This window comes from Ischnura elegans, chromosome X, assembly GCF_921293095.1.
Source record: "Ischnura elegans chromosome X, ioIscEleg1.1, whole genome shotgun sequence".
Lineage (NCBI taxonomy): Eukaryota > Metazoa > Arthropoda > Insecta > Odonata > Coenagrionidae > Ischnura > Ischnura elegans.
In genome coordinates, this window is record NC_060259.1 from 100,001,908 (window position 1) to 100,028,054 (window position 26,147).

At 27.1% G+C, this 26,147-nt stretch overlaps 1 protein-coding gene across 1 annotated transcript; it reads right to left on the minus strand.

The window, feature by feature from the left end:
- Positions 1–17,495: 17,495 nt before the first annotated feature.
- LOC124171219 lies at positions 17,496–22,959 on the minus strand. The gene is made up of 3 exons (XM_046550362.1): positions 22,684–22,959; positions 19,264–21,666; positions 17,496–17,549 (listed from the first exon to the last, which is right to left on the minus strand). The coding sequence occupies exons 1-3, from the start codon at positions 22,957–22,959 to the stop codon at positions 17,496–17,498; spliced, it is 2,733 nt and encodes a 910-aa protein (XP_046406318.1).
- Positions 22,960–26,147: the final 3,188 nt, after the last annotated feature.

Genomic DNA, 26,147 nt, shown 5'->3' on the forward strand with positions numbered 1-26,147 from the left:
ATTCCTTTTTTGAAGAATTCCTTTTGTCAATATTCCTTTTTTCAATATTTCCTTTTGTCAACATTTCCTTTTGTAATATTTCCTTGTGTCAATATTTCCTTTTTTCATATTTTCTTTTTTTCAATATTTCCGTTTTTCAATATTTCATTTTGTCAATATTCATTTTGTCAATATTTCCTTTTGTCAATATTACCTTTTGTCAATATTTCCTTTTGTCAATATTTCCTTTTGTCAATATTTCCTTTTGTCAATATTTCCTTTGTCAATATTTCCTTTTGTCAATATTTCTGTTTGTCAATATTTCCTTTTGTCAATATTTCCTTTTTTGAATATTTCCTCTTTTCTATACTTCCTTTTTTCAATAATTCCTTTTTTCAATATTTCCTTTTTTGAATATTTCCTTTGGTCAATATTTCCTTTTGTCAATATTTTCTTTTTTCGATATTTCCTTTTGTCAATATTTCCTTTTTTCAATATTTCCTTTTTTCAATAATTCCTTTTTTGAATATTTCCTCTTTTCTATACTTACTTTTTTCAATATTTCCTTTTGTCAGTATTTCCTTTTGTGAATATTTTCTTTTTTCAATATTTCCTTTTTTCAATATTTCCTTTTGTCAATATTTCTTTTTGTCAATATTTCCTTTTGTGAATATTACCTTTTTTTCAATATTTCTTTTGTCAATATTTCCTTTTATCAATATTTCCTTTTTTTAATATTCCTTTTTCTCAATATTTCCTTTTCTCAATATTTCCTTTTGTCAATATTCCATTTTTCAATATTTTCTTTTGTCAATATTTTTTTTTTTCAATATATCCTTTTGTCAATATTTCCTTTTTTCAATATTTCCTTTTTTGAATATTTCCTTTTGTCAATATTTCCTTTTGTCAATATTTTCTTTTTTCGATATTTCCTTTTTTCAATATTTCCTTTTTTCAATATTTCCTTTTTTCAATAATTCCTTTTTTGAATATTTCCTCTTTTCTATACTTCCTTTTTTCAATATTTCCTTTTGTCAGTATTTCCTTTTGTGAATATTTCCTTTTTTCAATATTTCCTTTTTTCAATATTTCCTTTTGTCAATATTTCCTTTTGTCAATACTTCCTTTTGTCAATATTTCCTTTTTTGAATATTTCCTTTTGTCAATATTTCCTTTTTTGAATATTTCCTCTTTTCAATATTTCCTTTTTTCAATATTTCCTTTTTTCAATATTTCCTCTTTTGAATTTTTCTCATTTCTATGCATCCTTTTGTCAATATTTCCTTTTTTGAATATTTCCTTTTGTAAATATTTCCTTTTTTGAATATTTCCTCTTTTCCATATTTCCTTTTTTCAATATTTCCTTTTTTCAATATTTCCTTTTTTGAATATTTACTCTTTTCTATACTTTGTTTTGTCAATATTTCCTTTTTTGAATATTTCCTTTTCTCAATATTTCTTTTTTTCAATATTTCCTTTTGCCAATATTTCCTTTTGTCAATATTTCCTTTTTTCAATATTTCCTTTTGTCAATATTTCCTTTTGTCAGTATTTCCTTTTGTCAATATTTCATTTTGTCAATATTTCCTTTTTTCAATATTTCCTTTTGTCAATATTTCCTTTTGTCAATATTTCATTTTTTCAATATTTCCTTTTTCAATATTTCCTTTTGTCAATATTTCCTTTTGTCAATTTTTTTCTTTTGTATATTTCCTCTTTTCTATACTTCCTTTTTTAAATAGTTCCTTTTTTCAATATTTCCTTTTTTGAATATTTCCTCTTTTCTATACTTCTTTTTGTCAATATTTCCTTTTTTGAATATTTCCTTTTGTCAATATTTCCTTTTTTAAATATTTCCTCTTTTCAATATTTCCTTTTTTCAATATTTCCTTTTTTCAATATTTCCTCTTTTGAATATTTCTTCTTTTCTATACATACTTTTGTCATAGTTTCCTTTTTTGAATATCTCCTTTTGTAAATATTTCCTTTTTAGAATATTTCCTTTTTTCAATATTTCCTTTTTTAAATATTTTCTTTTTTGAATATTTCTTCTTTTCTTTACTTCCTTTTGTCAATATTTCCTTTTTTGAATATTTTCTTTTTTCAATATTTCCTTTTTTCAATATTTCCTTTTGTCAATATTTCCTTTTTTGAATATTTCCTCTTTTCTATACTTCCTTTTGACAATATTTCCTTTTTTGAATATAACCTTTTTTCAATATTTCCTTTTTTCAATATTTCCTTTTGTCAATATTTCCTTTTGTCAATTTTTCCTTTTTTCAATATTTCCTTTTGTCAATTTTTCCTTTTTTCAATATTTTCTTTTTTCAATATTTCCGTTTTTTAATATTTCCTCTTTTCTATACTTCCTTTTGTCAATATTTCCTGTTTTGAATATTTCCTCTTTTAAATATTTCCTTTTTTCAATATTTCCTTTTTTCAATATTTCCTTTTTTGAATATTTCCTCTTTTCTATACTTCCTTTTGACAATATTTCCTTTTTTGAATATAACCTTTTTTCAATATTTCCTTTTTTCAATATTTCCTTTTGTCAATATTTCCTTTTGTCAATTTTTCCTTTTTTCAATATTTCCTTTTGTCAATTTTTCCTTTTTTCAATATTTTCTTTTTTCAATATTTCCGTTTTTTAATATTTCCTCTTTTCTATACTTCCTTTTGTCAATATTTCCTGTTTTGAATATTTCCTTTTTGCAATATTTCCTTTTTTGAATATTTCCATTTTTCTATACTTCCTTTTTTTAGTATTTCCTTTTGTCAATATTTCATTTTGTCAATATTTCCTTTGGTCAATATTTCCTTTTGTCAATATTTCCTTTTTTCAATATTTCCTTTCTTTAATATTTCCTTTTCTCAATATTTCCTTTTTTGAATATTTCCTTTTTGCAATATTCCTTTTGTCAATATTTCCTTTTTTTGAATATTTCCTCTTTTCTTTACTTCCTTTCTTTACTATTTCTTTAGTCAATATTTCATTTTGTCAATATTTCTTTTTTTGAATATTTTTTTTTTGCAATATTTCCTTTTTTCAATATTTCATTTTTCAATATTTCCTTTTGTAAATATTTTCTTTTGTCAATATTTCCTTTTTTCCATATTTCCTTTATTGAATATTTCCTTTTGTCAATATTTCCTTTTTTCATTATTTCCTTTCGTCAATATTTCCTTTTTTGAATATTTTCTTTTATCAATATTCCTTTTTTGAAGAATTCCTTTTGTCAATATTCCTTTTTTCAATATTTCCTTTTGTCAACATTTCCTTTTGTAATATTTCCTTGTGTCAATATTTCCTTTTTTCATATTTTCTTTTTTTCAATATTTCCGTTTTTCAATTTTTCATTTTGTCAATATTCATTTTGTCAATATTTCCTTTTGTCAATATTACCTTTTGTCAATATTTCCTTTTGTCAATATTTCCTTTTGTCAATATTTCCTTTTGTCAATATTTCCTTTGTCAATATTTCCTTTTGTCAATATTTCTGTTTGTCAATATTTCCTTTTGTCAATATTTCCTTTTTTGAATATTTCCTCTTTTCTATACTTCCTTTTTTCAATAATTCCTTTTTTCAATATTTCCTTTTTTGAATATTTCCTTTTGTCAATATTTCCTTTTGTCAATATTTTCTTTTTTCGATATTTCCTTTTGTCAATATTTCCTTTTTTCAATATTTCCTTTTTTCAATAATTCCTTTTTTGAATATTTCCTCTTTTCTATACTTCCTTTTTTCAATATTTCCTTTTGTCAGTATTTCCTTTTGTGAATATTTTCTTTTTTCAATATTTCCTTTTTTCAATATTTCCTTTTGTCAATATTTCTTTTTGTCAATATTTCTTTTTGTCAATATTACCTTTTTTTCAATATTTCTTTTGTCAATATTTCCTTTTATCAATATTTCCTTTTTTTAATATTCCTTTTTCTCAATATTTCCTTTTCTCAATATTTCCTTTTGTCAATATTCCATTTTTCAATATTTTCTTTTGTCAATATTTTTTTTTTTCAATATATCCTTTTGTCAATATTTCCTTTTTTCAATATTTCCTTTTTTGAATATTTCCTTTTGTCAATATTTCCTTTTGTCAATATTTTCTTTTTTCGATATTTCCTTTTTTCAATATTTCCTTTTTTCAATATTTCCTTTTTTCAATAATTCCTTTTTTGAATATTTCCTCTTTTCTATACTTCCTTTTTTCAATATTTCCTTTTGTCAGTATTTCCTTTTGTGAATATTTCCTTTTTTCAATATTTCCTTTTTTCAATATTTCCTTTTGTCAATATTTCCTTTTGTCAATACTTCCTTTTGTCAATATTTCCTTTTTTGAATATTTCCTTTTGTCAATATTTCCTTTTTTGAATATTTCCTCTTTTCAATATTTCCTTTTTTCAATATTTCCTTTTTTCAATATTTCCTCTTTTGAATTTTTCTCATTCCTATGCATCCTTTTGTCAATATTTCCTTTTTTGAATATTTCCTTTTGTAAATATTTCCTTTTTTGAATATTGCCTCTTTTCCATATTTCCTTTTTTCAATATTTCCTTTTTTCAATATTTCCTTTTTTGAATATTTACTCTTTTCTATACTTTGTTTTGTCAATATTTCCTTTTTTGAATATTTCCTTTTCTCAATATTTCTTTTTTTCAATATTTCCTTTTGCCAATATTTCCTTTTGTCAATATTTCCTTTTTTCAATATTTCCTTTTGTCAATATTTCCTTTTGTCAGTATTTCCTTTTGTCAATATTTCATTTTGTCAATATTTCCTTTTTTCAATATTTCCTTTTGTCAATATTTCCTTTTGTCAATATTTCATTTTTTCAATATTTCCTTTTTCAATATTTCCTTTTGTCAATATTTCCTTTTGTCAATTTTTTTCTTTTGTATATTTCCTCTTTTCTATACTTCCTTTTTTAAATAGTTCCTTTTTTCAATATTTCCTTTTTTGAATATTTCCTCTTTTCTATACTTCTTTTTGTCAATATTTCCTTTTTTGAATATTTCCTTTTGTCAATATTTCCTTTTTTAAATATTTCCTCTTTTCAATATTTCCTTTTTTCAATATTTCCTTTTTTCAATATTTCCTCTTTTGAATATTTCTTCTTTTCTATACATCCTTTTGTCATAGTTTCCTTTTTTGAATATCTCCTTTTGTAAATATTTCCTTTTTTGAATATTTCCTTTTTTCAATATTTCCTTTTTTAAATATTTTCTTTTTTGAATATTTCTTCTTTTCTTTACTTCCTTTTGTCAATATTTCCTTTTTTGAATATTTTCTTTTTTCAATATTTCCTTTTTTCAATATTTCCTTTTGTCAATATTTCCTTTTGTCTATATTTCCTTTTTTCAATATTTCCTTTTGTCAATATTTGCTTTTGTCAGTATTTACTTTTGTCAATATTTCCTTTCGTCAATATTTCCTTTAGTCAATATTTCCTTTTGTCAAAATTTCCTTTTGTCAATAAAATTATTTTTGTCAATATTTTCTTCTTGCAATATTTCCTTTTTTCAATATTTCCTTTTTTCAATATTTCCTTTTGTCAATATTACCTTTTTTGAATATTTCTACTTTTCGATACTTCTTTTTTTACTATTTCCTTTTGTCAATATTTCATTTTGTCAATATTTCCTTTTGTCAATATTTCCTTTTGTCAATATTTCCTTTCTTCAATATTTCCTCTTTTGAATATTTCCTTTTGTCAATATTTCATTTTTTCAATATATCCTTTTTTCAATATTTTCTTTTGTCAATATTTCCTTTTTTCAATATTTCCTTTTTCAATATTTTCTCAATTCTATACTTCCTTTAATCCATATTTCCTTTTTTTAATATTTCCTTTTGTTAATATTTCCTTTTTTGAATATTTCCTCATTTCTATGCTTCCTTTTTTCAATATTTCCGTTTGTCATTAATTCCTTTTGTCAATATTTCCTTTTGTCAATATTTCCTTCTGTCAATATTTCCTTTTTTCAATATTTCCTTTTTTCAATATTACCTTTTTTCAATATTTCTTTTTGTCAAAATTTCCTTTTTCAATATTTCCTTTTTTGAATATTTCCTCTTTTCTATACTTCCTTTTTTCAATAATTCCTTTTTTCAATATTTCCTTTTTTGAATATTTCCTTTTGTCAATATTTCCTTCTGTCAATATTTTCTTTTTTCGATATTTCTTTTTGTCAATATTTCCTTTTTTCAATATTTCCTTTTTTCAATAATTCCTTTTTTGAATATTTCCTCTTTTCTATACTTCCTTTTTTCAATATGTCCTTTTGTCAATATTTCCTTTTGTCTATATTTTCTTTTTTCAATATTTCCTTTTGTCAATATTTGCTTTTGTCAGTATTTACTTTTGTCAATATTTCCTTTCGTCAATATTTCCTTTAGTCAATATTTCCTTTTGTCAAAATTTCCTTTTGTCAATAAAATTATTTTTGTCAATATTTTCTTCTTGCAATATTTCCTTTTTTCAATATTTCCTTTTCTCAATATTTCCTTTTGTCAATATTACCTTTTTTGAATATTTCCTCTTTTCTATACTTCTTTTTTTACTATTTCCTTTTGTCAATATTTCATTTTGTCAATATTTCCTTTTGTCAATATTTCCTTTTGTCAATATTTCCTTTCTTCAATATTTCCTCTTTTGAATATTTCCTTTTGTCAATATTTCATTTTGTCAATATTTCCTTTTTTCAATATTTCCTTTTGTCTATATTTCCTTTTGTCAATATTTCCTTTTTTCAATATATCTTTTTGTCAATATTTCCTTTTTCAATATTTTCTCTATTCTATACTTCCTTTAGTCCATATTTCCTTTTTTTAATATTTCCTTTTGTTAATATTTCCTTTTTTGAATATTTCCTCATTTCTATGCTTCCTTTTTTCAATATTTCCGTTTGTCATTAATTCCTTTTGTCAATATTTCCTTTTGTCAATATTTCCTTCTGTCAATATTTCCTTTTTTCAATATTTCCTTTTTTCAATATTACCTTTTTTCAATATTTCTTTTTGTCAAAATTTCCTTTTTCAATATTTCCTTTTTTGAATATTTCCTCTTTTCTATACTTCCTTTTTTCAATAATTCCTTTTTTCAATATTTCCTTTTTTGAATATTTCCTTTTGTCAATATTTCCTTCTGTCAATATTTTCTTTTTTCGATATTTCCTTTTGTCAATATTTCCTTTTCTCAATATTTCCTTTTTTCAATAATTCCTTTTTTGAATATTTCCTCTTTTCTATACTTCCTTTTTTCAATATTTCCTTTTGTCAGTATTTCCTTTTGTGAATATTTTCTTTTTTCAATATTTCCTTTTTTCAATATTTCCTTTTGTCAATATTTCTTTTTGTCAATATTTCCTTTTGTCAATATTACCTTTTTTTCAATATTTCTTTTGTCAATATTTCCTTTTATCAATATTTCCTTTTTTTAATATTTCTTTTTCTCAATATTTCCTTTTCTCAATATTTCCTTTTGTCAATATTCCATTTTTCAATATTTTCTTTTGTCAATATTTCCTTTTTCAATATTTCCTTTTGTCAATATTTCCTTTTTTCAATATTTCCTTTTTTCAATATTTACTTTTGTCAATAAATCCTTCTGTCAATTTTTCCTTTTGTCAATATTTCCTTTTCTATATATATCTTTTTTGTCATTATTTCCTTTTTTCAATATTTATTTTTGTCAACATTACCTTTTTTCAATATTTCATTTTTTCAATATTTCCTATTTTCAATATTTCCTGTTTTGAATATTTTTTCTTTTCTTTACTTCCTTTTTTCCACATTTCCTTTTTTGAATATTTCCTTTTTGCAATATTTCCTTTTTTCAATATAACCTTTTTTCAATATTTACTTTTGTCAATATTTCTTTTTGTCAATATTTCCTTTTTTGAATATTTCCTCTTTTCTATACTTCCTTTTTTTACTACTTCCTTTTGTCAATATTTCATTTTGTCAATATTTCCTTTTGTCAAAATTTTCCTTATGTCAATATTTCCTTTTTTCAATATTTCCTTTTTTGAATATTTCTTTTGTCAATATTCCCTTTTGTCAATATTCCCTTTTGTCAATATTTCCTTTTGTCAATATTTCCTTTTATCAATATTTCCTTTTGTCAATATTTCCTTTTTTGAATATTTACTCTTTTCTATACTTCATTTTGTCTATATTTCCTTTTTTCAATATTTCCTTTTTTCAATATTTCTTTTTTTGAATATTTCCTCTTTTCTATACTTCCTTTTTTCAATAGTTCCTTTTTTCAATATTTCCTTTTTTGATTATTTTCTCTTTTCTATACTTCCTTTTGTCAATATTTCCTTTTTTGAATATTTCCTTTTGTCAATATTTCCTTTTTTGAATATTTCCTCTTTTCAATATTTCCTTTTTTCAATATTTCCTTTTTTCAATTGTTCCTCTTTTGAATGTTTCTCATTTCTATACATCCTTTTCTCAATATTTCCTTTTTTGAATATTTCCTTTTGTAAATATTTCCTTTTTTGAATATTTCCTTTTGTCAATATTTCCTTTTGTCTATATTTCCTTTTTTCAATATTTCCTTTTTTGAATATTTCCTCTTTTCTATACTTTGTTTTGTCAATATTTCCTTTTTTGAATATTTCCTTTTTTCAATATTTCTTTTTTTCAATATTTCCTTTTGTCAATATTTCCTTTTGTCAATATTTCCTTTTTTCAATATTTCCTTTTGTCAATATTTCCTTTTCTCAGTATTTCTTTTTGTCAATATTTCATTTTGTCAATATTTCCTGTTTTCAATATTTCCTTTTGTCAATATTTCCTTTTGTCAATATTTCATTATTTCAATATTTCCTTTTTCAATATTTCCTTTTGTCAATATTTCCTTTTGTCAATATTTCTTCTTTTGAATATTTCCTCTTTTCTATACTTCCTTTTTTAAATAGTTCCTTTTTTCAATATTTCCTTTTTTGAATATTTCCTCTTATCTATACGTCTTTTTTTCAATATTTCCTTTTTTGAATAATTCCTTTTGTCAATATTTCCTTTTGTCATTATTTCCTTTCGTCAATATTTCCTTTTTTGAATATTTTCTTTTATCAATATTCCTTTTTTGACTTTTTCCTTTCGTCAATATTCCTTTTTTCAATATTTCCTTTTGTCAATATTTCCTTTTGTCAATATTTCCTTGTGTCAATATTTCCTCTTTTAATATTTCCATTTTTCAATATTTCCGTTTTCAATATTTCATTTTGTCAATATTTCCTTTTGTCACTATTTCATTTTGTCAATATTACCTGTTTTCAATATTTCCTTTTTTCAATATTTCCTTTTGTCAATATTTCCTTTTGTCAATATTTCCTTTGTAAATATTTCCTTTTCTCAATATTTCTTTTTGTCAATATTTCCTTTTTTTAATATTTCCTTTTTTCAATATTTCCTTGTTTCAATATTTTCTTTTTTGAATATTTCCTCTTTTCAATACTTCCTTTTGTCAATATTTCCTGTTTTGAATATTTCCTTTTTGCAATATTTCCTTTTTTCAATATTTCCTTTTTTCAATATTTCCTTTCTTTGATATTCCCTTTTGTCAATATTTCCTTTTTTGAATATTTCCTTTTTGCAAAATTCCTTTTGTCAATATTTCCTTTTTTTGAATATTTCCTCTTTTCTATACTTCCTTTTTTTACTATTTCTTTAGTCAATTTTTCATTTTGTAAATATTTCTTTTTTTTTAATAATTCCTTTTTGCAATATTTCCTTTTTTCAATATTTCATTTTGTCAATATTTCCTTTTGTCAATATTTCCTTTTTTCAATATTTCCTATTTTCAATATTTCCTTTTGTCAATATTTCCTTTTGTCATTATTTCCTTTCGTCAATATTTCCTTTTGTCAATATTTCCTTTGTCAATATTTCCTTTTTTCAATATTTCCTTTTTTCAATATTTCCGTTTTTCAATATTTTATTTTGTCAATATTTCCTTTTGTCAATATTTCCTTTTGTCAATATTACCTTTCGTCAATATTTCCTTTTGTCAATATTTTCTTTTGTCAATATTTCCTTTTGTCAATATTTCCTTTGTCAATATTTCCTTTTGTCAATATTTCTGTTTGTCAATATTTCCTTTTTTCAATAATTCCTTTTGTCAATATTTCCTTTTTTTAATATTTCCTTTTTTCAATATTTCCTTTTTTCAAAATTTCCTTTTTTCAATATTTCCTCTTTTCTTTACTTCCTTTTTTCCATATTTCCTTATTTCAATATTTCCTTTTGTCACTATTTCCTTTTTTTGAATATTTCCTCTTTTCTATACTTCCTTTTTTCAATTATTTCCTTTTTTCAATATTTCCTTTTTTGAATATTTCCTTTTGTCAATATTTCCTTTTGTCAATATTTTCTTTTTTCGATATTTCCTTTTGTCAATATTTCCTTTTTTGTATATTTCCTCATTTCTATACTTCCTTTTGTCAATATTTCTTTATTTCAATATTTCCTTTTTTCAATATTTCTTTTTTTTTAATGTTTTCCATTTTGAATATTTCCTCTTTTCTATAATTCCTTTTGTCAATATTTCCTTTTTTGAATATTATCTTTTGTCAATATTTCCTTTTTTGAATATTTCCTCTTTTAAATATTTCCTTTTTTCAATATTTCCTTTTTTCAATATTTCCTTTTTTGAATATTTCCTCTTTTCTATACTTCCTTTTGACAATATTTCCTTTTTTGAATATAACCTTTTTTCAATATTTCCTTTTTTCAATATTTCCTTTTGTCAATATTTCCTTTTGTCAATTTTTCCTTTTTTCAATATTTCCTTTTGTCAATTTTTCCTTTTTTCAATATTTTCTTTTTTCAATATTTCCGTTTTTGAATATTTCCTCTTTTCTATACTTCCTTTTGTCAATATTTCCTGTTTTGAATATTTCCTTTTTGCAATATTTCCTTTTTTGAATATTTCCATTTTTCTATACTTCCTTTTTTTAGTATTTCCTTTTGTCAATATTTCATTTTGTCAATATTTCCTTTGGTCAATATTTCCTTTTGTCAATATTTCCTTTTTTCAATATTTCCTTTCTTTAATATTTCCTTTTGTCAATATTTCCTTTTTTGAATATTTCCTTTTTGCAATATTCCTTTTGTCAATATTTCCTTTTTTTGAATATTTCCTCTTTTCTTTACTTCCTTTCTTTACTATTTCTTTAGTCAATATTTCATTTTGTCAATATTTCTTTTTTTGAATATTTTTTTTTTGAATATTTCCTTTTTTCAATATTTCCTTTTGTAAATATTTTCTTTTGTCAATATTTCCTTTTTTCCATATTTCCTTTATTGAATATTTCCTTTTGTCAATATTTCCTTTTTTCATTATTTCCTTTCGTCAATATTTCCTTTTTTGAATATTTTCTTTTATCAATATTCCTTTTTTGAAGAATTCCTTTTGTCAATATTCCTTTTTTCAATATTTCCTTTTGTCAACATTTCCTTTTGTAATATTTCCTTGTGTCAATATTTCCTTTTTTCATATTTTCTTTTTTTCAATATTTCCGTTTTTCAATTTTTCATTTTGTCAATATTCATTTTGTCAATATTTCCTTTTGTCAATATTACCTTTTGTCAATATTTCCTTTTGTCAATATTTCCTTTTGTCAATATTTCCTTTTGTCAATATTTCCTTTGTCAATATTTCCTTTTGTCAATATTTCTGTTTGTCAATATTTCCTTTTTTCAATAATTCCTTTTGTCAAAATTACCTTTTTTTAAAATTCCTTTTTTCAATATTTCCTTTTTTCAAAACTTCCTTTTTTCAATATTTCCTTTTGTCAATATTTCCATTTGTCAATATTTCTTTTTGTCAATATTTTCTTTTTTCAATAATTCCTTTTGTCAATATTTCCTTTTTTCAATATTTCCTTTTTTCAATATTTCCTTTTTTGAATATTCCCTCTTTTCTATACTTCCTTTTGTCAATATTTCCTTTTTAAATATTTCCTTTTTGCAATATTTCCATTTTTTAATATTTCCTTTTTTCAATATTTCTTTTTTTTTCAATATTTCCTTTTTTCAATATCTCCTTTTGTCAATATTTCCTTTTTTGAATATTTCCTTTTTGCAATATTTCCTTTTTTCAATATTTCCTTTTTTCAATATTTCCTTTTTTTAAATATTTCCTTTTGTCAATATTTCCTTTTTTAAATATTTCCTTTTTTCTATACTTCCTTTTTTTACTATTTCCTTTTGTCAATATTTAATTTTGTCAATATTTCCTTTTGTCAATATTTCCTTTTGTCAATATTTCCTTTTTTCAATATTTCCTTTTTTGAATAATTCCTTTTGTCAATATTTCCTTTTGTCATTATTTCCTTTCGTCAATATTTCCTTTTTTGAATAATTTCTTTTATCAATATTCCTTTTTTTTTAATATTTCCGTTTGTCAATATTCCTTTTTTTCAATATTTCCTTTTGTCAATATTTCCTTTTTTGAATATTTCCTTTTGTCAATATTTCCTTTTGTCAATATTTTCTTTTTTCGATATTTCCTTTTGTCAATATTTCCTTTTTTGTTGGGGATCGGGTTGGTGTGGTGGCTAGAGTGTTGGCTTCCCACCCGGCGGGCTCGGGTTCAAATCCCGGCAGTGGCAGAGAATTTTCAGAGACTGCCCGATCCCTGCTTGAATGTTGTGTGGAGGACATTTCAAGCGCAACACTCCGTCCGTCGGATGGGACGTTAAGCCGTGGTCCCCTTGGCGCCTTTCGTTAAGAGCAGGCTGACGCCGACGCCGGGTTTCTCACCACCCTTCCTTCCACACCCTTCCCTCATGGCGCAAATGACCTCAGCTGTCGGTCGCCTCCTCCAAATACCATACCATACCATCCTTTTTTGTATATTTCCTCTTTTCTATACTTCCTTTTGTCAATATTTCTTTATTTCAATATTTCCTTTTTTCAATATTTCCTTTTTTAAATGTTTTTCATTTTGAATATTTCCTCTTTTCTATAATTCCTTTTGTCAATATTTCCTTTTTTGAATATTATCTTTTGTCAATATTTCCTTTTTTGAATATTTCCTCTTTTAAATATTTCCTTTTTTCAATATTTCCTTTTTTCAATATTTTCTTTTTTGAATATTTCCTCTTTTCTATACTTCCTTTTGACAATATATCCTTTTTTGAATATAACCTTTTTTCAATATTTCCTTTTTTCAATATTTCCTTTTGTCAATATTTCCTTTTGTCAATTTTTCCTTTTTTCAATATTTCCTTTTGTCAATTTTTCCTTTTTTCAATATTTCCTTTTTTCAATATTTCCTTTTTTGAATATTTCCTCTTTTCTATACTTCCTTTTGTCAATATTTCCTGTTTTGAATATTTCCTTTTTGCAATATATCCTTTTTTGAATATTTCCTTTTTTCTATACTTCCTTTTTTTTACTATTTCCTTTTGTCAATATTTCCTTTTGTAATATTTCCTTGTGTCAATATTTCCTTTTTTCATATTTTCTTTTTTTCAATATTTCCGTTTTTCAATATTTCATTTTGTCAATATTTCCTTTTGTCAATATTTCCTTTTGTCAATATTACCTTTTGTCAATATTTCCTTTTGTCAATATTTCCTTTTGTCAATATTTCCTTTTGTCAATATTTCCTTTGTCAATATTTCCTTTTGTCAATATTTCTGTTTGTCAATATTTCCTTTTTTCAATAATTCCTTTCGTCAAAATTACCTTTTTTTAATATTTCCTTTTTTCAATATTTCCTTTTTTCAAAACTTCCTTTTTTAATATTTCCTCTTTTCTATACTTCCTTTTTTCAATATTTTCTTTTGTCAATATTTCCTTTTGTCAATATTTCTTTTTGTCAATATTTTCTTTTTTCAATAATTCCTTTTGTCAATATTTCCTTTTTTCAATATTTCCTTTTTTCAATATTTCCTTTTTTGAATATTCCCTCTTTTCTATACTTCCTTTTGTCAATATTTCCTTTTTAAATATTTCCTTTTTGCAATATTTCCATTTTTTAATATTTCCTTTTTTCAATATTTCTTTTTTTTCAATATTTCCTTTTTTCAATATTTCCTTTTGTCAATATTTCCTTTTTTGAATATTTCCTTTTTGCAATATTTCCTTTTTTCAATATTTCCTTTTTCCAACATTTCCTTTTTTTAAATATTTCCTTTTGTCAATATTTCCTTTTTTGAATATTTTCTTTTTTTCTATACTTCCTTTTTTTACTATTTCCTTTTGTCAATATTTAATTTTGTCAATATTTCCTTTTGTCAATATTTCCTTTTGTCAATATTTCCTTTTTTCAATATTTCCTTTTTTGAATAATTCCTTTTGTCAATATTTCCTTTTGTCATTATTTCCTTTCGTCAATATTTCCTTTTTTGAATATTTTCTTTTATCAATATTCCTTTTTTGAATATTTCCGTTTGTCAATATTCCTTTTTTCAATATTTCCTTTTGTCAATATTTCCTTTTGTCAATATTTCCTTGTGTCAATATTTCCTCTTTCAATATTTCCTTTTTTCAATATTTCCGTTTTTCAATATTTCATTTTGTCAATATTTCCTTTTGTCACTATTTCATTTTGTCAATATTACCTTTTGTCAATATTTCCTTTTGTCAATATTTCTTTTTGTCAATATTTCCTTTTTTCAATAATTCCTTTTGTCATTATTTCCTTTTTTCAATATTTCCTTTTTTCAATATTTCCTTGTTTCAATAATTTCTTTTTTGAATATTTCCTCTTTTCAATACTTCCTTTTGTTAATATTTCCTTTTTTGATTATTTCCTTTTTTCAATATTTCCTTTTTTCAATATTTTCTTTTTTCAATATTTCCTTTCTTTGATATTTCCTTTTGTCAATATTTCCTTTTTTGAATATTTCCTTTTTGCAATATTCCTTTTGTCAATATTTCCTTTTTTTGAATATTTCCTCTTTTCTATACTTCCTTTTTTTACTATTTCTTTAGTCAATATTTCATTTTGTCAATATTTCTTTTTTTGAATATTTCCTTTTTGCAATATTTCCTTTTTTCAATATTTCATTTTGTCAATATTTCCTTTTGTCAATATTTCCTTTTGTCAATATTTCCTTTTTTCAATATTTCCTTTTGTCAATATTTCCTTTTGTCATTATTTCCTTTCGTCAATATTTCCTTTTGTCAATATTTCCTTGTGTCAATATTTCCTTTTTTCAATATTTCATTTTTCAATATTTCCGTGTTTCAATATTTCATTTTGTCAATATTTCCTTTTGTCAGTATTTCCTTTTGTCAATATTACCTTTCGTCAATATTTCCTTTTGTCAATATTTCCTTTTGTCAATATTTTCTTTTGTCAATATTTCCTTTGTCAATTTTTCCTTTTGTCAATATTTCTGTTTGTCAATATTTCCTTTTTTCAATAATTCCTTTTGTCAATATTTCCTTTTTTTAATATTTCCTTTTTTCAATATTTCCTTTTTTCAAAATTTCCTTTTTTCAATATTTCCTCTTTTCTATACTTCCTTTTTTCAATATTTCCTTTTTTGAATATTTCCTTTTGTCAATATTTCCTTTTGTCAATATTTTCTTTTTTCGATATTTCCTTTTGTCAATATTTCCTTTTTTGTATATTTCCTCTTTTCTATACTTCCTTTTGTCAATATTTCTTTTTTTCAATATTTCCTTTTTTCAATATTTCCTTTTTTAAATGTTTTCTATTTTGAATATTTCCTCTTTTCTATAATTCCTTTTGTCAATATTTCCTTTTTTGAATATTATCTTTTGTCAATATTTCCTTTTTTGAATATTTCCTTTTTTAAATATTTCCTTTTTTCAATATTTCCTTTTTTAAATATATCCTTTTTTGAATATTTCCTCTTTTCTATACTTCCTTTTGACAATAATTCCTTTTTTGAATATAACCTTTTTTCAATATTTCCTTTTTCCAATATTTCCTTTTGTCAATATTTCCTTTTGTCAATTTTTCCTTTTTTCAATATTACCTTTTGTCAATTATTCCTTTTGTCAATATTTCCTTTTGTCAATATTTCCTTTTGTCAATATTTCCTTTTTTCAATATTTCCTTTTGTCAATATTTCATTTTGTCAATATTTCCTTTTGTCAATATTTCCTTTTGTCAATATTTCCTTGTGTCAATATTACCTTTTTTCAATATTTCCTTTTGTCAATATTTCCTTTTGCCAATATTTCCTTTTGTCAATATTTCCTTTTGTCAATATTTCTTTTTGTCAATATTTCCTTTTTTCAATAATTCCTTTTGTCAATATTTCCTTTTTTCAATATTTCCTTTTTTCAATATTTCCTTTTTTCAATATTTCCTTTTTTGAATATTTCCTCTTTTCTATACTTCCTTTTGTCAATATTTTTTTTTTTTAATATTTCCTTTTCGGAATATTTCCTTTTTTCAATATTTCCTTTTTTCAATATTTCCTTCTTTCAATATTTCCTTTTGTCAATATTTCCTTTTTTGAATATTCCCTTTTTGCAATATTTCCTTTTTTCGATATTTCCTTTTTTCAATTTTTCCTTTTTTTAAATATTTCCTGTGTCAATATTTTTTTTTTATATTTCCTCTTTTCTATGCTTCGTTTTTTTACTATTTCCTTTTGTCAATATTTCATTTTGTCAATATTTCCTTTTGTCAATATTTCCTTTTGTCAATATTTCTTTTTTCAATATTTCCTTTTTTGAATATTTCCTTTTGTCAATATTTCTAATTGTCAATATTTCCTTTTGACAATATTTCCTTTTGTCAATATTTCTTTTTTCAGTATTTCCTTTTTTGAATATTTCCTTTTGTCAATATTTCCTTTTGTCATTATTTCATTTTGTCAATATTCCTTTTCTCAATATTTCCTTTTGTCAATATTTCCTTTTGTCAAAATTTCCTTTTGTCAATATTTCCTTTTGTCAATATTTCCTTTTGTCAATATTTCTTTTTTCAGTATTTCCTTTTTTGAATATTTCCTTTTGTCAATATTTCCTTTTGTCATTATTTCATTTTGTCAATATTCCTTTTTTCAATATTTCCTTTTGTCAATATTTCCTTTTGTCAATATTTCCTTTTGCCAATATTTCCTTTTGTCAATATTTCCTTTTGTCAATATTTCCTTTTTTCAATATTTCTTTTTGTCAATATTTCCTTTTTTCAATAATTCCTTTTTTCAATAATTCTGTTTAATTATCAAAAAGGGGGAGAGTGGACTGTATTACACTGCATTGCCGCCGAATGGCACTCACGAAATTCGGAGGCTTCAATGCCATGGCGAGCTGGCGCGTGGTCTCCGAGGCAGCTCCTCCTCGGTGTTCGAAGCACAAGTACGCGTCTCGTAATAGTCCTTGCTAACAACTGTCCTCGTCTCGAGGATCAAAAAAAGAGAACCTTTTGCCCTCTTACGGCGAACACAAACAAAACAAAAGAAAAACAAAATGCACCACTCGGCGGCAATACGAATGATAAGTTTACCGAACATAACCCACCCACCAAAATTGGGTGCCAATGTTAATAATAATGATAAACAAGTAACGTCATGAGTGCTTAGTGAAATATGAAGAAACTACAAAAGAGCGTGCTAACTGAACCTGGGAAGATAATGAACAAAGGTGAGGTTATAAATTAGGTTCTTCACTCTGAAGGGGGCCATCATCAGAGACTTAGTACAAATGGGCAGCCCACGGAAGGGAAAGGTTCAGCACGAATGTTCCTAAGCAACGATTTGTACAAGAAAATGAACAATTGCCCTAGCTTACGAAATAAAAGAGAACCAGAGCATACAAAAGAAAGGAAAAATACATTATTGAACAGGCAGTTTGGCCAGTTTTGAGACTGGGCGTTTAAAATTACCAAACGCTGTTCGGACAGTGCAAACTCGCACTCGTCCATCAGTTCCTTGATGAACATCAATAATTCTAGCCAACGGCCATTGCAAAAATCAGGACTATTCTCCCTTTTAAGAATCACTAAATCTCCTCGTTCTAAATTTGGATTTTCTAAAATCCATTTTGACCTAGATTGCAATGTGGATAGATACTCGTTCGTCCATCGATTCCAGAAATGTTGAGAAATTCGTTTCACAAGTTCCCATCGGGTTACTCTGTTGAGTTTAACATCTAAAAGGCTTGGTTCGGGAATAGCCACTAATGGTGTGCCAATCAAAAAATGTCCAGGTGTTAAAACTTCCAACTCGTTGGGATCCGATGGCAAAGAGATCAATGGTCTGGAGTTTAATATCGCTTCAATTTTGGCAAATAAGGTTGATAGTTCCTCAAAGGTTAAAATTTGGCTACCCACTGTCCTTTTTAACAAACCTTTTGCCGACTTGATATTTGCTTCCCACAGACCGCCAAAGTGAGGTCCCTCCGGGGGATTCATATGCCAAGTGATATTTGTGATGGAGTATTTATCCGAAATTTCATTACACTTTAATAAGGTTTGAAACTGTTTGTTTAATCCGGTCAAATACCTATTTGCGCCGACAAAATTGGTGCCACAGTCAGTGTAAACATCTGAGCACAGACCTCTTCGCGATACAAATCTCTCAAAAGCCGCAATAAATGCCTCTGACGAGAGACTTGATACAATTTCTAAATGACATGCCGTGGTTGCTAAACAAATGAACAAACACATATACGCCTTCTGTTGTTTTGCATTCCTTCTCAAGGATTCCTTCACTAAAAACGGTCCTGCAAAGTCAATCCCGGTGTGCAAGAATGCACGCGCAGGTTGCACACGAGGAGAAGGCAAGCCTCCCATTAAAGGCACTTTAGGAGCACAACGCAATTTGAAGCAAGGGATGCATTTAAAAATTCTCTGCCTGATTACACTTCGGGCAGAGATAATCCAAAATTTAAAATTTAACAAATATTGTAAGGTAGCTGGCCCTACGTGTAAATACACCTTGTGATAATAGTCTATTATCAAGTGAGTCAAATGACTATTTTTGGGTAGCAACAATGGATGCTTCCGTTTATAAGGTAAAATTGAGTTTTGAAGACGCCCACCCACCCTGAGACAACCATCTGAATCAAGGAAGGGATTTAAGCGTTGAATTGGAACTGAACAAGGAAGACCTCGATTTAACCGATAAATGTCCTCTTTGAAGTGACATTGCTGAGTCATTCGAGTGCAAAGTATCAATGCCGAATTGATTTCATTCAATTTCAGATATCCACTGATGCGATTATTTGATTTAACCCTTGTGTTGGTAATAAATCTCCGACAGTATGCCACAGTTCTCAACAAATTGGACCACGATGAGTGACGTTTGATAAATTCCAAATCGGGTTCCAGAAATACTGTGAAGGCGGAATCTACAATATGTTTACTTTCCGATAGTTGATTGAATTCAATTGGTTGGAAAGAACTGATTTTCCAATTAACAAAGGGTTCCGATAGCCAAGTGGGCCCATGCCACCACAAATGCTGATAAACTAATTCACTGGGCAAACAGCCCCGACTTCCTATATCTGCTGCATTATCTTGAGTTTTAATGTGATTCCACGTAATACCAATTGCATTTTCCTTGATTTGCATGATACGATGAGCAACAAAGGTTTTCAAACGATGGGGTGGGGTGTCTAACCATGTTAGAACAGTGCTAGAGTCTGTCCACGCAAATACGCGAGTTATTTTCACCATTCCAGAGATACAATCAAATACAAATTTTATAAGTTTGGATAACAGGACAGCTCCTAAAAGTTCCAAACGAGGGATTGATTGAGTTTTAATTGGTGCAACTCGCGTCTTAGACAAAACTAAGTGAACAGTTCCCTTTTCTGCTAAATCACCCATTCGCACGTACACAGAAGCACAGTACCCTCGTTCAGAAGCATCACAAAATCCAAGAATTTGGGAAATGTAACATTCAATATTCAAAGTTGTGTCCTTTCCTATCCACCTTGGGATTTTGACAGCAACCAATGATGGCAATTGTTTCACAAACTCTTTCCAAAGTTTCAAAGTAGAAGACGGAAGTTCATCGTCCCAACCCGGTTTTAATTTCCACAAATTCTGCATTAGATATTTTGCCCAGAAAACAATAGGGGCAATCCATCCTAATGGATCGAATATCCGTGCGATTGTGGACAAAATGCCTCGTTTGGTATTGGGCGTTTCCCATTGTCGTACATGATAACAAAATGTGTCCGACTTGGCTTCCCAATAGATGCCCAACAATTTTATTGAGGGAACTTGATCATAGTTAAAGTTAACTTCAATTTGGCAAAGATCAGACGGAAGCTCTTGTAACACCTCTACTAAATTGGATGCCCATTTACGGACTTGAAATCCCCCCGCATTCATTAAATTATTTATTTCAGTGATTAAACTCTTTGCCTTTTGGGGAGATGCGGTGCCAGTAACCAAATCATCTACAAATAAGTCCCGTGAAACAACATCTGCTGCACAAGGATAACGTAGAGCTTCATCTATGCACAACTGTTTAATAGTGCGCATAGCTAAGTAAGGTGAAGAGGCGAGGCCAAAAGTCACCGTATTAAGTTCGTATTCTTGCAAATCAGAATCTGAATTTGGACGCCATATTATGTGTTGATACGCTCTCTCCTCAGGGCGAAGTTCAATCATTCTGTACATTTTACATATGTCACCTATTAAGGCCACCTTATGTAAGCGAAAACGAATAATCAAGGCTGATATGTCTTGGTGAAGCTTGGGTCCCACCAGAAGCATATCATTAAGGGAAGTTCCTGTAGTGGTCTTGTTAGATGCGTCAAAAACTACTCTCACTCGAGAAGTCGTACTACATTCTTTATATACAGCATGGTGCGGTACATAGTATTTACCGGTACCCCATCCGACTTGAGACATATGGCCTAGTGAGATGTATTCGGACAAAATAGAGTTATATTCATCTCTGCCTTGCGGATTCTCATTCAATTTCCTCTCCAGCAATTTGTAACGCCTAATGGCTGTCGTCTGAGAATCTCCTAATGCCGCCAAACAATATATTTCCTTAAGCAGTAAAGGAACAACATATCTGCCGCTTGGCTTTCGATAATGGCAATTAACAAACATTTCCTTTGCTAACTCATCCTGCGGTGACACAATATGAACCATAGGTGCTTCCTCTAATCTCCAAAATTTTTGAAGAGTTAAATCGAGATCAGATTCCGAAGATACAAGACAAGTAGAAATGTTAGATGAGTCATGAGTTGCAGAAGACACCGAGTTTAATGGCCCAATAAGCACATACCCAAAAATCGAAGGCCAGGCAGTGGGAAGTCCACTTGAACGAACCACTGGCTTATCCAACATTATATCAGAAAACATATCTGCTCCAAGCAAAATATCAACTGGCCCTGGTTCGTAATACTCCGGATCGGCTAATTCTAGGAATTCAAAATGATGGCGTACTCTATCTGGGACTTGCTCCGTGGGTTGTGTTGAGCTTATCTTTGGTATAACAATGGCATTTACTTGAAGCTCAGGACCCCGTCGACGCGGTCGAATAACTACAGAGGCCGTGCCCTTGGTGGATGTAATCGGAGTAGCGGCTAAACCAAAACAATTGACCAGCGATGATCTGCGAGGAATACCTAGCCGTTGCTGACAGTCCGTTGTAATGAAGCTCGCTTGAGAAGCAGGATCAATTAGAGCACGAATAGGAATGAACGTTCCTGACTTGTTCTTTGCAAGTACAAGACATGTCCCCAACAAAACCATAGAATAATGCAAATTCATCTGGCAAGCAGAACATGAAATTGAATTTGACGAGCCATCCACCTCGACTACAGCTGATTCAGAGTTTACTGATTCAGTATTCTTAAGAAGTTCTGCAGCCGGTCGATTATTTAAAGACTGTGTCTTATCACTTGTGGCTTGAGATTTGTGGACTACATTGTCGTAGCACAAGTTTCCATTGCATACTAAGGTATGATGTTTATTATTACATACTTTACAAAGGTTTTTGGAAAGACATTGCTTAGAGGAATGTTTCTCTCCTAAACAATTGTAGCACAGCCGTTTTGTTTTCGCCAATTCCCTTCTCTTCGTCATCGATAGAGAAATGAATTTCTCGCATTGATATATCTTATGATCCCGCGAACAAACAGGGCATGATAACTTCTCTACCTTGGCTACATGGAAATGAGATGTTTTCTTTGCAAAAGATTTGGTTGATGAACTAACTTCTTTCAATGATATAGACTGTGCGCTCTCCTTTACTCCCGATGATCGGAGAACGTTAACGTAGTCGCGACCAAATTTTAAAAGCGTGTGAACCGATGGAAAGTCCACCCGGTAATTCTCAAGTTCAAAATGTTTCCTAGTGTCTTGATCCATAACTCGAGATGCTAAATAGAACTAAATAAATTCACCCAAATTAGGTATGTTCATCGTCTGCAAAGCAATCACATTTTCAGAGTATGTTTCGATGAACTTTTGCAAAGAATCCAGAGAAGTATTCTTCAAACATGGATAGTTAAACAACTTATCTAAATAATGAAACGCCAACTGGCGTTTATTCTCGTACTGTTGGATCAAAGTTTTCCACGCTATTTGATAGTTTTCAGCGATTAGCGGCAAACTAGTAACAAGCCTGTGGGCATTACCTCGTACGCTTGACACCAAATAATGGAATTTTTCAATGTCAGTTAATTTAGTGTTTAGGTGAACAAGACTATTGAACACATCAAAAAACGGCTTGAAATTCTCAATTTTCCCATCGAAGGAAGGCAGCGTAATTTTGGGTAAATGTACCGTTCTATCGTCGGATTCATTCGAAGAGGCTCTATTTGACGCTGCAGATACCTCCCGAATCAGAACACGTCTTGCCACAGCTCGTATTTCGTGGTAGTAGCCTTCTACCTTATCGAATGCCTTTAGCTGTGGTGCCTCTTCCTCATCTAGCTCTAAATCAATTGTCATTTCCCGCAATTGATCCGATAATTCAATGAATGACTTATACTGATCATCGAGTAGCAAAAACCTACTCTCAAAAAGGTCTTTATCCACCGCGTTGCCTTCGACCGTCATGGATATTTCGTGTAACTTTTCAATGATACGCATGTTCTCTTCAAATTTAAATTTAGTTAATCGAAATCTCCTCAGAAGCCTACTACTCTTCTCTTTATCGCACATGATAAATCAACTTCACTCAAATGAATAAGAAACAATGCTACACAAATGGAAATGCCTGACACAAATCCAAAGAAAACGACCAAAGAATAGCAAAAATACCAATGAATCAACAGGAAAGAAATATTTCCCCAAGCACTCGCCACGACAAATAATGATTTCAAATATGATAACCAACAAAATGATTACGTTGTGGATTCACCAAATGGATCCACCCAACAAATATGCGATTCGGTAAGCCAATATCCGGCCCGAAGGACCAAAAAATGTTTAATAATCAAAAAGGGGGAGAGTGGACTGTATTACACTGCATTGCCGCCGAATGGTACTCACGAAATTCGGAGGCTTCAATGCCATGGCGAGCTGGCGCGTGGTCTCCGAGGCAGCTCCTCCTCGGTGTTCGAAGCACAAGTACGCGTCTCGTAATAGTCCTTGCTAACAACTGTCCTCGTCTCGAGGATCAAAAAAAGAGAACCTTTTGCCCTCTTACGGCGAACACAAACAAAACAAAAGAAAAACAAAATGCACCACTCGGCGGCAATACGAATGATAAGTTTACCGAACAAATTCCTTTTGTCAATATTTCCCTTTTTCATTATTTCCTTTTTTCAATATTTCCTTTTTTCAATATTTTCTCTTTTGAATATTTCCTCTTTTCTATACTTCCTTTTGTCAATATTTCCTTTTTTGAATATTTCCATTTTCCAATATTTCCTTTTTTCAATATTTCCTTTTTTCAACATTTCCTTTTTTCAATATTTCCTTTTGTCAATATTTCCTTTTTTGAATATTTCCTTTTTGCAATATTCCTTTTTTCAATATTTCCTTTTTTGAATATTTCCTCTTTTCTATACTTCCTTTTTTACTATTACTTTTGTCAATATTACATTTTGTCCATATTTCCTTTTGTCAATATTTCCTTTTTGCAATATTTCCTTTTTTCAATATTTACTTTTTTCTATATTTCCATTTTTTAAATATTTCCTTTTGTCAATATTTCCTTTTTTGAATATTTTCTCTTTTCTATACTACCTTTTTTTACTGTTTCCTTTTGTCAATATTTCCTTTAGTCAATATTTCCTTTTGTCAATATTTCCTTTTGTCAATATTTTCTTTTGTCAATATTTCCTTTTGTCAATATTTACTTTTGTCAATATTTTCTTTTTTCGATATTTCCTTTTGTCAATATTTCCTTTTTTGTATATATCCTCTTTTCTATACTTCCTTTTGTCAATATTTCCTTTTTTCAATATTTCCTTTTTTTAATATTTCCTTTTTTCAATATTTCCTCTTTTGAATATTTCCTCTTTTCTATACTTCCATTTTACAATATTTCCTTTTTTGAATATTATCTTTTGTCAATATTTCCTTTTTTGAATATTTCCTCTTTTCAATATTTCCTTATTTCAATATTTCCTTTTTTCAGTATTTCCTTTTTTGAATATTTCCTCTTTTCTATACTTCCTTTTGACAATATTTCCGTTTTTTGAATATTTCCTTTTTTCAAAATTTCCTTTTTTCAATATTTTCTTTTGTCAATATTTCCTTCTGTCAATATTTCATTTTTTCAATATTTCCTTTTGTCAATATTTCTTTTTGTCAATATTTCCTTTTGTCAATATTTCCTTTTGTCAAAATTTCCTTTTTTCAATATTTCCTTTTGCCAAAATTTCATTATGTCAATATTTCATTTTGTCAATATTTCCTTTTGTCAATATTACCTTTTGTCAATATTTCCTTTTGTCAATATTTCCTTTTGTCAATATTTCCTTTTGTCAATATTCCCTTTTGTCAATATTTCCTTTTGTCAATATTTCTTTTTGTCAATATTTTCTTTTTTCAATAATTCCTTTAGTCAATATTTCCTTTTTTCAATATTTCCTTTTTTCAATATTTCCTTTTTTGAATATTTCCACTTTTCTATACTTCCTTTTGTCAATATTTCCTGTTTTGAATATTTCCTTTTTTCTTTACTTCCTTTTTTTAATATTTCCTTTTGTCAATATTTCATTTTGTCAATATTTCCTTTTGTCAATATTTCCTTTTGTCAATATTTCCTTTTTTCAATATTTCCTTTTTTGAATATTTCCTTTTGTCAATATTTCCTGTTTTCAATATTTCCTCATTTCTATACTTCCTTTTTTCAATATTTCCTTTTCTCAATATTTCCTTTTTTCAATAATTCCTTTTTTCTATACTACCTTTTTGCAATATTTTCTTTTGTCAATATTTCTATTTTTCTATACTTCCTTTTTTCAATATTTCCTTTTGTCAAAATTTCCTTTTTTCTATACTTCCTTTTTTCAATATTTCTTTTTGTGAATATTTCCTTTTGTCAATATTTCCTTTTTTCAATATTTCCTTTTTTCAATATTTCCTTTTTTGTATATTTCCTTTTTTCAATATTTCCTTATTTCTATACTTTCTTTTTAACATATTTCCTTTGTCAATATTTCTTATTTACTATACTTACTTTTTTCAATATTTCCTTTTGTCAATATTTCCTTTTTTCTTTATTTCCTTTTTTCAATATTTCATTTTGTGAATATTTCCTTTTGTCAATATTTCCTTTTTTCTATACTTCCTTTTTTCAATATTTCCTTTTGTCAATATTTCCTTTTTACTATACTTCCTTTTTTCAATATCTCCGTTTTTCAATATTTCCTATTGTCAAAATTTCCTTTTTGAATATTTCCTTTTTGCAATATTCCTTTTTTCAATATTTCCTTTTTTGAATATTTCCTCTTTTCTATACTTCCTTTTTTACTATTACTTTTGTCAATATTTCATTTTGTCAATATTTCCTTTTGTCAATATTTCCTTTTTGCAATATTTCCTTTTTTCAATATTTCCTTTTTTCTATATTTCCAATTTTTAAATATTTCCTTTTGTCAATATTTCCTTTTTTGAATATTTTCTCTTTTCTATACTACCTTTTTTTACTGTTTCCTTTTGTCAATATTTCCTTTCGTCAATATTTCCTTTGCTCAATATTTCCTTTTCTAAATATTTTCTTTTGTCAATATTTCCTTTTGTCAATATTTACTTTTGTCAATATTTTCTTTTTTCGATATTTCCTTTTTTGT